Source organism: Oncorhynchus mykiss, chromosome 4 (genome assembly GCF_057628025.1).
Source record: "Oncorhynchus mykiss isolate SJ-2025 chromosome 4, ASM5762802v1, whole genome shotgun sequence".
NCBI classification, from domain to species: domain Eukaryota; kingdom Metazoa; phylum Chordata; class Actinopteri; order Salmoniformes; family Salmonidae; genus Oncorhynchus; species Oncorhynchus mykiss.
Window position 1 is genome coordinate 25,409,793 of NC_143025.1, and position 17,714 is coordinate 25,427,506.

The 17,714-nt window shown below is 43.6% G+C and overlaps 1 protein-coding gene across 1 annotated transcript; it reads right to left on the reverse strand.

Annotated features, from left to right (window-relative positions):
• Positions 1–14: 14 nt before the first annotated feature.
• Positions 15–16,601, reverse strand: LOC110521581 (HAUS augmin-like complex subunit 5). The gene is made up of 19 exons (XM_021599222.3): positions 16,166–16,601; positions 15,829–15,891; positions 15,677–15,709; positions 13,494–13,518; positions 8,668–8,800; positions 8,077–8,236; positions 7,872–7,962; positions 7,684–7,775; positions 7,542–7,596; positions 6,014–6,141; positions 5,848–5,926; positions 5,576–5,724; positions 5,279–5,441; positions 5,070–5,150; positions 4,830–4,975; positions 2,431–2,527; positions 2,184–2,322; positions 1,875–2,007; positions 15–1,766 (listed from the first exon to the last, which is right to left on the reverse strand). The coding sequence occupies exons 1-19, from the start codon at positions 16,261–16,263 to the stop codon at positions 1,664–1,666; spliced, it is 1,968 nt and encodes a 655-aa protein (XP_021454897.3). The 5' UTR covers positions 16,264–16,601; the 3' UTR covers positions 15–1,663.
• Positions 16,602–17,714: the final 1,113 nt, after the last annotated feature.

A 17,714-nucleotide genomic window follows, 5' to 3' on the forward strand; every position in this document is an offset into this window, starting at 1 on the left:
CAATACACACAGGATATGTATTATATACTTTATTTGTAAATACAGTCATACTTGGCATAGCACATTCATACTCTATACATTCTGTACATATCAGCTATGCATACACTTCTATTACTTGTTATTTTTGTATTGCACTGTGGATTTAAGGGAGGTAGCACAAGCATGTCGCTGCACAAACTATACCTGTTGTGTGTACCTGATGAATACAATTTTATTTTAGAAGTATTCATACAACTCCAACCATCCAGACTGAGAAAAACCATACCATGGACAAAGTGGTCCTATTTATGGAATAACAAGCTCATTTATTTCAACAATCTACCTCCTCTATTTACTTTTGTGTATGTATTGATGATATGGATAACTAACGTAACGGTCTTGTTCAAATAGGATTACATTTGTGATTGAGTTTAACCGTCAAACTCTTTAAGAAAAAGATAAAGTGCAGGCAAAGTTGATTTAATGGCATCAAGACACCAGCAATTTACTTGTGATATACACGGCACAGCGAAAAGTATGTGGACACCTGCTCGTTAAACATCTCATTCCAAAATCATGGGCATTAATAGAGTTAGTCCCACCCTTTTTTCTAACAGCCTCCTCTCTTCTGGGAATGCTTTCCAGTAGATGTTGGAACATTGCTGCGGGGACTTCCATTCAGCCACAAGAGCATTAGTTAGGTTGGGCACTGATTTTGGCCAATTAGGCCTGGCTTGCAGTCAGCGTTCAAATTCATCCCAAAGGTGTTTGATGGAGTTGAGGTCAGGGCTCTGTGCAGGCCAGTCAAGTTTTTCCACACCGATCTCAACCAACCACTTCTGTATGCACCTCTCTTTGTGCATGGGGGCATTGTCATGCTGAAACAGGAAAGTGCTTCCCCAAACTGTTGCCACAAAGTTGGAAGCACAGAATAGTTTGCTGTAACGATTTCCCTTCACTGGAACTGCCAGATGGTGAAGTGTGACTCATCACTCCAGAGAACGTGTTTCCAATGTTCCAGAGTCCAATGGTGGCGAGCTTTACACCACTCCAGCCGACGCTTGGCAACGCGCTTGGTGATCTTAGGCTTGTGTGCGGCTGCTCAGCCATGAAAACCCATTTCATGAAGCTCCCGATGATCAGTAATGTGCTGAATGTTGCTTCTAGAGGCAGTTTGGAACTCGGTTGTGAGTGTTGCAACCTAGGGCAAACGATTTCTACGCGCTACTCGCTTCAGCGCTCGCCAATCCTGTTCTGTGAGCCTGTGTTGCCTACCACTTTGCGGTTGGGCTGTTGCTCCTAGACATTTCCATTTCACAATAACAGCACTGTGTTGACAGGGGCAGCTATAGCAAGGCAGAAATATGAAGAAAAAAAATCACTTTTTGGAAAGTCACAGGGCTCTTCAGTGTGAGCCATTCTACTGCCAATGTTTGACTATAGCAATTGCATGGCTGTGTGCTCGATTCCATACACCTGTCAGCAACGAGTGTGCCTGAAATAATCGTATCCACTAATTTGAAAGGGTGTCCACATACTTTTGGCAATGTAGTGTACATTGAATGGCAAAAAGGAGATGTGAAAAACTAACAATATAGTAAATTAACCTTAGTGGGAATAAAATTGTAGTTTTAGACAAGTATTGTTGTCCATCTATGCACTTGTCTATTTTCCATGGAACTCATTAAGAAGCCTTGGCTGCAAATTTCCACCTCTGTAGCCACTGCTGAAAAGTCAGTCCCCCCTTGCGTATGTCAGGCAGAGCAAACTGAGCAGGCTGATCCCACCTGCACAGACAGAACAAATAAATGAATTGTCAATCGTCTAGCTGGTGAATAATATTGAAGTTTAATAAAAAGGGAGATCTATGTGAGAGAGTTGATGGGAACACTTACCAATAGGAAATGGCAGTCTTGACCTGATTCCCGTAAGAAAGGCCCTGTGAGCAGCACTGGTTGAGCTCCCAAACCCTGGGTAACAAAGACTGAAGCAGCTCCTTGTCTTCCTCCTGGACACGTAGCAGGAGGGCTAAGAAGAAATAAAGAAAAGGGAGATTAAAGGGAGACGAAGATATCAGTCAGACATGTAAAACTGAATGGTTAACCAGGTAAAGAGCAGTGATAGTGTGATTGGAGTCTGATTGAATGGCATCTAGCTATCCCATTTGTTAGTTTGCAGCTTTGAACTCTATAGAAGACCTGTACCTTGTTGGTCAGGTGCAGGTAGCAGCGCTCCTTGCTTCTCTACATTAGCTAAAGAGGAGGAGTAAAATTGCAGCAAACGATGCAGAAAGCGAAGCTCCAAATGCTGGGATAGAGCTTGCGAGTACAGTTCCTCAGGGGCCTGGCAGAAAAACAAAGAGACAGAATAGAGAATATATAAATAAGGATAAGAGCAAAAAGCAAACCTCTAGGTACATAAATGGTCATGGAATAATCTGTTAGGACTCACCCTGTACATTGGAAAAGTCATGCTTTGACACAGATTGTGGAAGGGCGAGGAATGCAAGCGATGGATAGATAACCACGCAGCTGGAATTCTCTGCTCGCTGAAATGTATAGCAGATGACAGAACTTAACCATCTGAAAAATCTCCCTCTGAGCATTTTTTCTCAGCCAGACCAATTACTAAAAACATGTTTTATTTTAATTAAATAGGCAAGTCAGTTAAGAACACATTTTTATTGACAATGACGGCCTACCAAAAGACAAAAGGTCTCCTGCGGAGATGGGGTCTGGGATTAAAAATAAATACAAATATAGGATAAACACACATCACGACAAGAGTTAACACAACTCTACATAAAGAGAGACCTACAATGACAACACAGCATGGTAGCAACAACATGGCAGCAGCACAACATGGTTGTAGCACAAAACAGGGTACAAACATTGTTGGGCACAGACAAAGGGCAAGAAGGTAGACAACAATACATCACACAAAGCAGCCACAACTGTCAGTAAGAGTGTCCATGATTTGAGTTTTTGAATGAAGAGATTGAGATAAAACTGTCCAGTTTGAGTGTTTGTTGCAGCTCGTTCCAGTCGCTACCTACAGCGAACTGAAAAGACGAGCGACCCAGGGATGTGTGCGCCTTGGGGACCTTTAACAGAATGTGACTGGCAGAATGGGTGTTGCATGTGGAGGATGAGGGCTAAAGTAGATATCTCAGATAGGGGGGAGTGAGGCCTAAGAGCGTTTTATAAATAAGCATCAACTAGTGGGTCTTGCGAAGGGTATACAGAGGTGACCAGTTTACAGAGGAGTATAGAGTGCAGTGATGAGTCTTATAAGGGCATTGGTGGCAAATCTCATGGCCGAATGGTTAAGAACATCTAGCCGGACGAGAGCACCCTTACCCGCCGAGCTATAAATTACGTCTCAATAATCTAGCATGGGTAGGATGGTCATCTGAATCAGGGTTAGTTTGGCAGCTGGGGTGAAAGAGGAGCGATGACGATAGAGGAAACCAAGTCGATTTAACTTCAGCCTGCAGCTTTGATGTGTTGAGAGAAGGACAGTGTACCATCTAGCCATACTCCCAAGTACTTATATGAGGTGACTACCTCAAGCACTAAACCCTCAAGAGGTAGTAAACACACCTGTGGGGAGAGGGGCATTCTTCTTACCAAACCACATAACCCTGTTCTGAACACCTCCAAAACAAAGGTTAAGGGCAGAGAAAGCTTGTTGGACACTAAGAAAGCTTTGTCGGGGAGGGGCCAGCTGAGTATAAGACTATCATCTGCATATAAATGGATGAGAGAGCTTGAGCTATGTTGTTGATGTAAATTGAGAAGAGCGTGGGGCCTAAGTTGGAGCCTTGGGGTACATCCTTGTTGACAGGCAGTGGCTGACATCTCACATTTTCTGACTTTATACACTGCACTCTGAGGTAGTTAGCAAACCAGGCCAAAGAACCCTCAGAGACACCAATATTCCTTAGCCAGCCCACAATAACGGAATGGTCTACTGTATCAAAAGCTATGGCCAAGTCAATAAAAAAATCAGCACAACATTGCATAGAATCAAGGGCAATGGTGACATCATTGAGGACCTTTAAGGTTGCAGTGACACATCCATAATCTGAGCGGAAACCAGATTGCATACCAGAGAGAATACTATAGACAAAGAAAGCCAGTCAGTTGATTATTGACAAGTTTTTCCAAAACTTTGATAAACAGGGCAAAATAGAAATATGCCTATAACAGTTAGGATCAGCTTGATCTCCCTCTTTAAATAAATGACTAAGAGTGGCTGCCTTCCAAGCAATGGGAACCTCCCCAGGGAAGAGGGACAGGTTAAAAAGGTCAGAGATAGGCTTGGAGATTGTAGGGGCAGCAACCTTAAAGAAGAAAGGGTCTAAACTATCTGACCCAGATGATTTTGGGGGGGTCAAGTTTAAGGATCTCCTTTAGCACCTCAGACTCAGTGACCCCCTGCAGGGAGAAACTTTGTAGCTGGGCAGGAGAAAAAAAAATAGGGAGGAGCATCGGGGCTAGTTGCACTGGAAATGTTGGACGGGCAAGGAGGCATGGCTGAGTTAAAATGGAATCCTGACTAATTTAAGTGGTGATTAAAGCGCTCAGCCATGTGCTTCTTGTCAGTAACAACCACATCATCAACTTTAAGGGACATGGGCAGCTGAGGAGGAGGGTTTATTCTCCAGGTCTTTAACCATTTTCCAGAACTTCTTGGGGTTAGACCCACAGAGAGAACTGCTCCTTAAAAAAAATATCTTTGGCCTTCCAGATAGCCTGAGTGCACTTAGTTCTCATTTGCCTGAACGAGAGCCAGTCAGCCTTATGATCAGAAGATGTCAATTCACCCATCAAACGGGAAGCTCTTACCCTTCAATGAGCCTGCGATCAAGTGTTACTAGTGACACGTTTCCAAACTGTCTGGCCTCCTGGGACACAGAGTTGCGAAGCCTATTGGCTGCTGAAAGAACTTCACCAAACTGGGGAGTCAGTTTTCCCTGGACAAACTGGCCAATCTGGGGTCAGACAAGAGAGAGGAACAGGTTGAGTTAGATGGCCACTGTTTACACAGTATGCATTAGAGTACACAGAAGCATATAGAGGGCCTACCTCCTTGTGCACGCGAGTCAGTTCAGTCTTAGCTGTTGAATTCCCCTTGATCAGACCTCTTGTCTGTTCCTGCCTGACGTCCTATGAAGAAAAACATGACAAAAGTGTGTCACACTTATTTAGGTTAACATGTGGCAAAATGCTGTGGTGTTGTGTGTGGAAGACAAAAGGTAGAAATACAGACTGCAAAAAACAGTATATTTCCTCACCACAAGCTGTCTGAAGTCCGTGATGCTCTGCCATTGTCTCCGCAGGTTGCGAAGAGCCTCCTGTCTGTCCCTGGCATGTTGCTCCATTTCAACACACTGGTTTCGCACACCATCTCGCACTGCTGCTTGCATCACACACTGCATCTCCAGCTCAAACACTGACCTGGGCAGGAGGGAAACGTGAGAAAAGAAACCAGAGCATTTTTATGAATTGACATGACTTCATTAGAGGCTGAGCAAGTTTATTAATGACAAAAGAAAAATGGTGGAAAAAGCCAATCTGTAGTGCAGACTTACTGCGCCAGGGCTTGGGTTTGAGATTCCCCGCCAAGCAGCTCCAACTCTGCCTCATTTTTTCGGGCATGAAGCTGGGTCTTCAGCTGTTGAATTTGTGAACGCGTTTGAGCCAGTTCCATCAGACTCTGTTCCACCTCCTCCCAGGCTGACTGCAAAAGGATCAGACACAGATATCAACTACAGCAACAGTGAACTACAGTACTGTTCAAGCCTATGCAGTGTCTTTACCCCATGTTGTTATTTTAGTGTAAACTGAAATGTGTGTAAAGCACCTGTAAAAGACTCTTAACGGGTGGTAGCTCTTCCTCTACTTTCGATATGTCCAACAGGTGATTACTCTCGTAGCGAAACCTAAAACAAAACAGATACATTTGACCTTTAATTCCAATCCATGCAGATTTTTGTCCAGCCACATCTAATATAAAAAAAACAATTTACCGTAATGCGGCAACATCATGAGCCACATCCAATGAGGCAAGCTTCTCCTGCAATGTAATTTCCTGTCCCAAGGCCAGGTACTGCAAGGCTGACAGCACTTGGTTTGGAGGATAGCATCGCAACAAGTCCTGATGAGATAAAAATTATAATACCATTCTCACGCAACTGAAGCAAATATGAAACAGATCGTTATGTACATTGTCGTCGGGAAAGTATTTAGACCCCATGACTTTTTCCACATTGTTACGTTGAAGCCTTATTATAAAATGGATTAAATAAAACATCAATTTTTACACAATACCCCATAATGACAAAGCGAAAATAGTTCACATTTTTGAAAATATATATAAAAAATGAAATACCTTACATACGTATTCAGACCCTTTGCTATGAGACTCTTAATTGAGCTCAGGTGCATCCTGTTTCCATTGATCATCTTTGAGATGGTTCTACAACTTGATTGGAGTCCACCTTTGGTAAATTTAGTTGATTGGACATGATTTGGAAAGGCACTCCTGTCTATATAAGGTCCCAGTTGAGAGTGCATGTCAGAGCAAAACCCAAGCCGTGAGGTCAAAGCAATTGTCCGTAGAGCTCCGAGACACTATAAGAGCTCTAGAGTTCCTCTGTGGAGATGGGAGAACCTTCCTGAAGGACAACCATCTCTACAGCACTCCACCAACCAGGCCTTTATGGTAGAGTGGCCAGACAGAAGCCACTCATTAAAAAAGGCACATAACAGCCTGCTTTGAGTTTGCCAAAATGCACCAGACCAGGAGAAGATACTCTGGTCTGATGAAACCAAGATTGAACTCTTTGGCCTGAATGCCAAGTGTCACGTCTGAAGGAAACCTGGCACCATCCTTACGTTGAAGCATAATGGTGGCAGCATTATGCTGTGGGGATGTTTTTCAGCAGCAGGGACTGGGAGACAAGTCAGGATTGAGGCAAAGATGAAAGGCGCTATGGAGCAGGTTAGGACCTCAGACTGGGGTTACGGTGGGGTTAAGGTGTGTTAGGGTAGGGTTAAGGTGTGGCAGGGTAGCCTAGTGGTTAAAGCGTTGAACTAGTAACCGGAAGGTTGCAAGTTCAAACCCCGGAGCTAACAAGGTACAAATCTGTCGTTCTGCCCCTGAACAGGCAGTTAACCCACTGTTCCTAGGCCGTCATTGAAAATAAGAATTTGTTCTTAACTGACTAGCCTAGTTAAATAAATGTAAAATAAAAATAAAATAAAAAAGGTTTACCTTCCAACAGGACAACAACCCTAAGCACACAGCCAAGACAACGCAGGAGTGGCTTCGAGACAACTGAGTAAAGGGTATAAATATTTATGTACATGTGATATCTCTTCTAAAAACCTGTTTTCGCTTTGTCATTATGGAGTATTGTGTGTCGATTGATGAGGGGAAAAAACAATTGAATCAATTTTAGAATAAGGCTGTAACGTAACAAAATGTGGAAAAAGTCAAGGGGTTTGAAAACTTTCCAAAGGCACTAACTAGATGCAAACAACAATGCAACTTACCTCCACAGCACTTAACCAATGCTGAAATACTGCAGTTCTCTGTTCACGAGACAAGCTGAAGACAGAGTCAATGATGATTTAGCAATAGAAGAATGCCATGGATGACTCTGGTTCCTATATAAAACCATCTGATAATTCTTACTGTGTGGCAGTGGAGGATGCCATTTTCAGCTCACTCTCTTGTAAAGACTGGAAGAAGAGGAGTCTTTCATCACACAGCTCTCTCACATTACGCTAAGGAGGAAGAGAAAGAAGATTAGTCCAATACAAAACCATCACAGATTATGTCTTATAAAGCATCAACATAAAAAATTAAGTAAAATCACTTACCAGAACCTGAGGCTCTGCTCCTGTTGGGTTTAGATAGTCCCCACTGCTATTGGAGGCTTCATTTCCAAACACCACCTCCAGCTCTGCCTTCCTGCAAAACACACCAAAAGCAAAGAATGGATTTGGGCTGGGTTTGCGGCATTAGAATGTATGTAGACGTGTGTTCAGAAATGGTAAGGGTTAACAGAGGCTCTAGCAAGCACACCTAGACAGCTGCTCCAGAACCTGGGAGTGTCCACTGATCTTGCGGGTATCCTCTGAGAGAACGTGGCGCTCATTCATGCAGTGCTGCTTAAAGGCCTGTAAAAGCAGCTCCCTGCGTTGGTTCTCCTCCACCATTCCCCAGCTCCAGTTAATGGACTCTTCTACTCAATACAAAAGAAACGTTACAGCACAACATATCACAGCAAAAGGGGGCATCAACATATCAGCATATACAAACCTAGCACAATTTAGTATGTGGAAAACCAAATTACACAGTGGGGTCCAAAAGTATTGACACCCTTGATAAAGATGATCAAAAGTGACAAACAATTCAAATAGGCTCAGTAACGTCAACTTCACAAGGTGAGGTTATGAAAGGTATTGAAAACAGGGGTGTCAATTTTGACCCCTACCTTTTAGAGAAAGAAAATATGACTTGTTACAAAATCTCTGAGCAATTGTAGTTGTGTAATATAATTTCCCAATTTTTTAGAGCATTCAACATAGCTCAGTATTTGAATGATACATTTTTTTTACAGCCATTTTTGCCTATTTCAGACCCCACTGTATGCCTATTTGTTAAAAGGCTAACCTTCAGTAACTAGCTGTGCTTCAGTCCCATTGATTTGAGAGTCCAGGTGGTTGAGTTCAGCTCTCAGCTCCTCTATCTGCTCCTGAAGCTCAAGCCGCTTAGCAGCATCACTCTGCCCCGCTACCTTTTTTAACTACACACAAATACATAATGTAATAAAAATAATGTTCACACATAATGCTAACTGACAGTCTAAAAATTGTGATACTGTACCTACAGTGCATTAGGAAAGTATTCAGACCCCTTGACTTTTTTCCATAGTTACATTACAGCCTTACTCTAAAATTGATTAAATATGACAAAATGAAAACAAGTTGAGAAATTTTTGCAGATGTATAAAAAACAACAACCCTAAAACCTTATTTACATAAGTATTCAGACCATTTTCTGAGGCTCAGGTGCATCCTGTTTCCATTGATCATCCTTGAGATGTTTCTACAACTTGATTGAAGTCCACCTGTGGTAAATTCAATTGATTGGATATGATTTGGAAAGGCACACACACCTATCTATATAAGGTCCCACAGTTGACAGTACAAGTCAGAGCAAATATCAAGCCATGAGGTCAAAGGAATTGTCCGTAGAGCGCCGAGACAGGATTGTGTCGAGGCCCACATCTGGGGAAGGGTACCCCAAAAAATTCAGAAGCGTTGAAAGTCCCTAAGGACACAGGGGTCTCCATCATTCTTAAATGGACGAAGTTTGGAACCACCAAGAGTCTTCCTAGAGCTGCCCGCCCAGCCAAACTGAGCAATCAGGGGGAAGGGTCTTGGTCAGGGAGGTGACCAAGAAACTGATGGTCACTCAGAGAGCTTTAGTTCCTCTGTGGAGATTAGAGAAACTTCCAGAAGAGCAACCATCTCTGCAGCACTCCACCAACCAGGCCTTTATGGTAGAGTGCCCAGAAAGATGCCTTCTTCCTAAGGCACATGACAGCCCAAAATTGTGCCGGAAGAAGTGGCAGCAGTTTTACGGGAGCCCAATCAATTGTACTGTTATGTTGTTTTTTTTGCGTTATTTGTACATTTTGTACATAATGTTTCTGCAACCGTATCTTACGGCAGAAAAGAGCTTCTGGATATCAGGACAGCGATCACTCACCTCAGATTAGACAAAGATTTTTTCACCAACAAGCAAGACTCACACGATATTCTCCAAACACCCAGCAGGGCAGACAACCCAGTTATTCACAAGAGGAAGCGACGCAGGTACAGAAGACGAAGAGCCGGATGCCTCGTCAGGACCCGCAGAAGGCGAGTAGGAAAGCTGCTGTTACCGTCAATATTACTCGCCAACGTGCAATCATTGGACAATAAATTAGACAAGGTACGATCACGAATATCCTACCAACGGGACATCAAAAACTGTATTATCCTATGTTTCACGGAATCGTGGCTGAATGACGACATGGATATTCAGCTAGTGGGATACACGCTGCACCGGCAGGATAGAACAGCATACTCCTTCCTGTAAGACGAGGGGGGGGGGCGGTCTGTGCATATTTGTAAACACCAGCTGGTACATGAAATCTAAGGAAGTCTCTAGATTTTGCTCAACTGAAGTAGAGGATATTGTGATAAATTGCAGGCCACTACTTGCCTAGAGAGTTCTCAGCTATACTTTTCGTGGCTGCTTATTTACCACCACAAACAGATGCTGGCACTAAGACCGCACTCAGTCAGCTGTATAAGGAAATAAGCAAACAGGAAACCACTCACCCAGAGGCGGTGCTCCTAGTGGCCGGAGACTTTAATGCAGGGAAACTTAAATCAGTTCTACCAAATCTCTATCAACATGTTAAATGTGCAACCAGAGGGAAAATAATTCTAGATCACTTGTAATTCTAGATCACCTGCACAGAGACGTGTACAAAGCTCTCCTTCGCCCTCCATTTCGTAAATCCGACCACAACTCTATCCTCCTGATTCCTGCTTACAAGCAAAAATAAAAGCAGGAAGCACCAGTGCCTCGGTCTATAAAAAAGCCGTCAGATGAAGCAAATGCTAAACTACAGGACTGTTTTGCTATCACAGACTGGAAAATGTTCCGGGATTCTTCCGATGGCATTGAGGAATACACCACATCAATCACTGGCTTTATCAATGAGTGCATCGAGTACGTCGTCACCACATTGACTGTACGTACATACCCCAACCAGAAGCCATAGATTACAGGCAACATTCGCACTGAGCTAAAGGGTAGAGATGCCGCTTTCAAAAATACAAAGGGAAGCACAGCCGCGAGCTGCCCAGTGACACAAGCCTATCAGGCCTATCAGACGAGCTAAATCACTTCTATGCTCGCTTCGAGGCAAGCAACACTGAGGCATGCATGAGAGCATCAGCTCTCCGTAGCCGACGTGAGTAAGACCTTTAATTAAACAGGTCAACATACACAAAGCTGTGGGGCCAGACGGATTACCAGGACGTGTGCTCCGGGCATATGCTGACCAACTGGCAGGTGTCTTCACTGACATTTTCAACATGTCCCTGATTGAGTCTAATACCAACATGTTTCAAGCAGACCACCATAGTCCCTGTGCCCAAGAACACAAAGGCAACCTGCCAAATTGAGTACAGACCAGTAGCACTCACATCCGTAGCCATGAAGTGCTTTGAAAGGCTGGTAATGGCTCACATCAACACCATTATCCCAGAAACCCTAGACCCACCCCAATTCGCATACCGCCCAAACAGATCCACAGATGATGCCATCTCTATTGCACTGTCCTTTCCCAACTGGACAAAAGGAACACCTATGTGAGAATGAAATTCATTGACTACAGCTCAGCGTTCAACGCCATAGTACCCTCAAAACTCATCACTAAGCTAAGGAACCTGGGATTAAACACCTCCCTCTGCAACTGGAACCTGAGCTTCCTGACGGGCCACCCCCAGGTGGTGAGGGTAGGTAGCAACATCTGCCACGCTGATCCTCAACACTGGAGCTCCCCAAGGGTGCGTGTTCAGTCCCCTCCTGTACTCCCTGTTCACCCACGAGTGCATGGCCAGGTACAACTCCAACACCATCATTAAGTTTGCAGACGACACAGTGGTAGGCCTGATCACCGACAACGAAGAGACAGCCTATAGGGAGGAGGTCAGAGACCTGGCCGGGTGGTGCAAGAACAACAACCTATCCCTCAACGTAACCAAGACTAAAGAGATGATTGTGGACTACAGGAAAAGGAGCACAGAGCACGCCCCCATTCTCGTCAACGGGGCTGTAGTGGAGAAGGTTGAGAGCTTCAAGTTCCTTGGTGTCCACATCAACAACAAACTAGAATGGTCCAAACACACTAAGACAGCCGTGAAGAGGGCACAACAAAGCCTATTCCTCCCCAGGAAACTAAAAAGATTTGAAACGGGTCCTGAGATCCTCAAAAGGTTCTACAGCTGCAACATCCAGAGCATCCTGACCGGTTGCATCACTGCCTGGTACGGCAATTGCTCGGCCTCCGACCACAAGGCACTAAGTAGTGCATACGGCCCAGTACATCACTGGGGCAAAGCTGCCTGCCATCCATGACCTCTACACCAGGTGGTGTCAGAGGAAGGCCCTAAAGGAAGGCCCCAGTCATAGACTGTTCTCTCTACTACCGCATGGCAAGTGGTACCGGAGTGCCAAGTCTAGGTCAAAAAGGCTTCTCAACAGTTTTTACCCACAAGCCATTAGACTCCTGAACAGGTAACCAAATGGTTACCCGGACTATTTGCATTGTGTGCACCCCCTCAGCCCCTCTTTTACACTGCTGCTACTCTGTTCATCATATATGCAGTCACTTTAATTATACATTCATGTACATACTACCTCAATTGGCCCGACCAACCAGTGCTCCCGCACAGTGGCTAACCGGGCTATCTGCATTGTGTCCCACTACCCCCTCTTTTTACGCTACTGCTACTCTGTTCATCATATATGCATAGTCACTTTAACCATATCTACATGTACATACTACCTCAATAAGCCTGACTAACCGGTGTCTGTATAAAGCCTTGCTACTGTTGTATTCAGTGCACGTGACAAATAAACTTAGATTTGATTTGGGAGTTTGCCAAAAGGCATCTAAAGGACTCAAACCACGAGAAACAAAATTCTCTGGTCTGATGAAACCAAGATTTAATTTTTTGGGCTGAATGACAAGGGTCACATCTGGAAGAAACCTGACACCATCCCTACAGTGAAGTATGGTGGTGGCAGCATCATGCTGTGGGGATGTTTTTCAGCAGCGGGGACTGAGAGACTCGTCAGGATCGAGGGAAAGATGAACGGAGCAAAGTACAGAGAGATCCTTCATGAAAACATGCTCCAGAGCGCTCAGAATGGGGCAATGGTTCACCTTCCAACAGGACAATGACCCTAAGCACACAGCCAAGACAATGCAGGAGTGGCTTCGGGACAAGCCTCTGAATGCCCTTGATTGACCCAGCCAGAGCCCGGACTTGAACCCAATCGAACATCTCTGGAGATACCGTAAAATATCTGTGCAGCTACACTCCCCATCCAACCTGACAGAGCTTGAGAGGATCTGCAGAGAAGAATGTAAGAAACTCCCCAAAGAGGTGTGCCAAGCTTGTAGCGTCTTACCTAAGACTCGATGCTGTAATCCCTGCCAAAGGTGCTTAAAGTACTGAGTAAAGGGTTTGAATACTTATCTAAATGTGATATTTCAGTTTTTGTATTGTCATTATGGGGTATTGTGTGTGGCTTGAAGAAAATAAGGCTGTAATGTACCAAAATGTGGAGAAAGTCAAATGTTCTGAATACTTTCTGAATGCACTATATATCAAATTATCTATCTAATTGTTACGAAATATTGGGTGTACCTCCTTATCTTGTAGAACTTTGTACCTGAGAGATCACAATGTCAAGGAAAGGCTTGTGGGCAATTCCATGGTAACGGAATTACGCATCGACTCATTTTTATTCATTTTAAAATGTATGCCAAACCAAAAAACATTGATTTCAAAGTTGTTTGTTTGTATTTTTCCCCCTTTCTCAACCCCAATTTCATAGCGCCAATTACGATCTTGTGTCATCGCTGCAACTCCCCAAAGGGCTCGGGAGAAGCTACGGTCGAGTCATGCGTCCTCCGAGACATGACCCGCCAAACCATGCTCCTTAACACCTGCCAGCTTAACACGGAAGCCAGCCGCACCAATGTGTTGGAGGAAACACAGTTCAACTGACAACCCGAAATAAGCCTGCAGGCGCCCGGCCCGACACAAGGAGTTGCTAGAGCGCGCTGAGCCAAGCCTCACCGGCCAAACCCTCCCCTAACCCAGATGGCGCTGGGTCAATTGTGCGCCGCCTGGTTACAGCCGGTTGTGACACAGCCTGGGAATGAACCCGGTCTGCAGTGCCTTAGACCACTGCGCCACTCGAGAGGCCTGATTTCGAATGGTTAAACCATACAACTCTATGCACAAGGACTGCTTTAAACCATTTCTACTGAACAAATTTACCAAAATTATTTTGTGATTGAACCGTAAAGATGTGAAATTTGTTATTAGAATTATGGTAAAATCTTCCTCAGGTTTTTATGTGACCACGTTTTCCAAAAACTCTGGGGAGGGTCAGCTATGACATGGTACCTTGAGATTGGGGGAATTTTTTAAATATATATTTTTAAACTTTTGGTTAAACTACAGTAAATTAAGTGGATCTAACACCCGGTAACGGAATTACAGTTATGAAATTACATAATGACTCCCTGATCTGTACAACACAAATGCATATTTCTAGATATGAATGTAATTTCTCATGTTTCACAAGTATGGACAGTGCTGCACAGCAGAGCACAGAGTACAGTACAATACAGCACAGCAGACTAGGATTCTGTACATGCAGTACAGTTCAGTAGTTTAATATACTGTATTCTGCTGTATTGTACTCTACTGTGCTCTACTTACTATACTGTGCAATCCAAACTTGTGACACATAAGTCTATGATAGGTTCAGATTTGGTCCAGTTCGTCTGTCTTTGGATGTTAACATCAAGGCCAGGGTGGACTGACCAAATTTTAACGTCCACGGACGTCCGGTGTCGGTCAGTGCTCAGTGGGTGACGATGCTGGTCAAAGTAAATGGAAAGAGAGGGGTTATCACGGGTATGTGTCAGTAAGAGCTAGCAGAGGTGACATTAACTGGAGAGTGAGAGAAAGGCTGTCCAGACTTGGTTTAAATGCCAGACAACAGAAAGAAAAGTTATCAGCTGAACATAACAGTATGCCCATGTAAGATGGGACAATGGCAGGTGACCCATCTGTGGTTTCTGACGTATGACTTCCCCATTGTAGCCAATTCAGTGTCATTACTGATTTTTGCGTAATTCCAGGAAATACACATTTGAATCACTGAATAAATCACAAAGAAATATCAGCAAAATCACTAACTAATTGAAAGGTCTATCATTACTTGTTACTTCTGTGAACTTTCATTATCCTCACTTCTCATAAGGGAGAGAAATTATAAAATTACTTAGATGCGTGGGTTTTTGGTGACAGAATAACAACGCACAAGGAAATATTTCTTCAACTTAAAAAGGTAAACAATTTCTCCAAAACTAAATATAAGTGTTGATATTAGCTGGCAGTGGTCTTTACTTGTGTTTCTATGCATTTCTGATAACTTTTGAAACCATTTCTGGTGGATGTTTTGCAAGACCCATTTTCCATGTTTATCAAGAAATCATAGTCTTTGCTTATGTGTAATTTTTAAGATGTAAAATTAGTTTAAAATGTACCTATGCCGCCGTTGCCCAAAAATATAGACTTTAGGTTTTCCTTTGACACACAATTTGATATGCTCCTTTGAACTTCACATGTTGGAGCTCATGGTCCTTTTCGATGGAATTGCCCTTGTACCAATGTCCATAGAACAAAACCTGTGAGTGTCATATTGGTATCAGAGAAATTAGGCAGTTACCCTGACAATAAAGTCGGTTTCATCTCCAAGACAATTAAATTACCGGTTGTACATAGCTCAAGAGAACAAAACCAAAGGATACCACTGAAGATTTCCACGCATAACCCTGACATTCCTGCAAAGAGAAAGGAATTACATCAAGATATTGGAAAAGCAAACTTAATACAAAACAAAGTCATCGTTGACCAACGAAGTATACACAAATATGTTGTAAAAACCTTTCTGCATACCCACCTCTGATTGAAAATATGTTGTGTGACATATCTCCATATTGAGGCTCCTGGACCAACACATAACCTGAATCAAAACAAACCATATATTGTGTTAACTCACTGATGGTCCATATTAGTTAACTTAGTCTGCCACGGTCGCTATGGAAAACTGTAGCTGTGAACTAGCTAACTAGCTAACGCCCAAATAGGCCGCAATTACACAGAACAATCGTAAATCGTTGAGCTTAATTGGCTAGACAACTATATGAATTGTTACCAACAAAAATCAACGAGGAATAGCTCAACAAGGCCAAAAAGTAGTACAGCATAGGACATTGATGAATGACGTCGTTACCTACGTTTTAAAGTAGTTGTCGTTTGGGAGACTTTGGGGTGGTAGATTAAATTCTTCAATCGCCCACCGCTTTAGTTCCCGCAGGAGGGTCCTGTCCCCCATCCTTACCTTAGTCGAAACTAGCGAGGCGTTATCTAGCTAACGACGTTAGAAGGGTAACGTATTTATTTATTCTAAATAAACTGTCTCTGGCTGCACGTATCTACAAGAAAGCTCGCCAAAAACGAATACTATCACGTACATATGTTAGCTTGCCAGGTGCCTGTAATAAATAGTAAGCAGGCTAAGTACTTTGTTTTCAAGTGTATGACTGTCAAAAATATCACAAGAAAAGTTCGTCTTTGCTGCCGGTAATTTACAAATGGTTCAACTTCCCGCTCGCTCTGCACCATATCCGGTGACTTATTCGATGAGGTTTAACGGCGGTTGGCATCCAATATGTTGCATTACCGCCACCTACTAGACTGGAGTACAACTCCCTTATACTTTGCTTGAAAAAATAATAAATAAACAAATACCCTACCATCTAACACAACAATTACCCCCCAAAAACAAATCTAAATTTTTTTTAAAAATAAAAATAACACCACCCCACTACACTATTAAAGCAGGAAGCACCAGTGCCTCAGTCTATAAAAAAGTAGTCAGATGAAGCAGATGCTAAACTACAGGACTGTTTTACTAGCACAGACTGGAATATGTTCTGGGATTCTTCCGATGGCATTGAGGAGTACACCACATCAGTCACTGGCTTTATCAATAAGTGCATCGAGGACGGCGTCCCCACAGTGACTGTACGTACATACCTCAACCAGAAGCCATGGATTACAGGCATAATTCGCACTGAGCTAAAGGGTAGAGCTGCCGCTTTCCGTAGCGGCTTATAAGAAATCCCGCTATGCCCTCCGACAAACCATCAAACAAGCAAAGTGTCAATAAAGGACTAAGATCGAATCATACTACACCGGGTCCGAAGCTTGTCGGATGTGGCAGGGGTTGCAAATTATTACAGACGACAAAGGGAAGCACAGACAAGAGCTGCCCAGTGACACAAGCCTACCAAGGCGAGCTTCGAAGCAAGAAACACAAACATGCATGAGAGCATCAGCTGTTCCGGACGACTGTGTGATCACGCTCTCCAGAGCCGACGTGAGTAAGACTTTTAAACAGGTCAACATTCACAAGGCCGCTGGGCCAGACGGATTACCAGGACGTGTACTCCGAGCATGCGCTGACCAAGTGTCATCACTGACATTTTCAACCTCTCCCTGTCTGAGTCTGTAATGACAACATGTTTCAAGCAGACCACCATAGTCCCTGTGCCCAAGAACAGTAACCTGCCTAAATGACTACTGACCCGTAACACTCACGTCTGTAGGCATGAAATGCTTTGAAAGGCTGGTCATGGCTTACATCAACACCATTATCCCAGAAACCCTAGACCCACTCCAATTTGCATACCGCACCAACAGATCCACAGACGATGCAATCTCTATTGCACTCCACACTGCCCTTTCTCACCTGGACAAAAGGAACACCTACGTGAGAATACT

Bases quoted from the DNA above. Each gene is read 5' to 3' on its own strand.
- LOC110521581 (XM_021599222.3), bottom strand. From the start codon at position 16,263: ATGGGGGACAGGACCCTCCTGCGGGAACTAAAGCGGTGGGCGATTGAA. The intron at 6,142-7,541 runs GTAAGTTGCATT...TTATCTCATCAG, and splicing joins ATTGGTTAAGTGCTGTGGAG to GACTTGTTGCGATGCTATCC. The intron at 5,927-6,013 runs GTAAATTGTTTT...GTTTTGTTTTAG, and splicing joins CATGATGTTGCCGCATTACG to GTTTCGCTACGAGAGTAATC.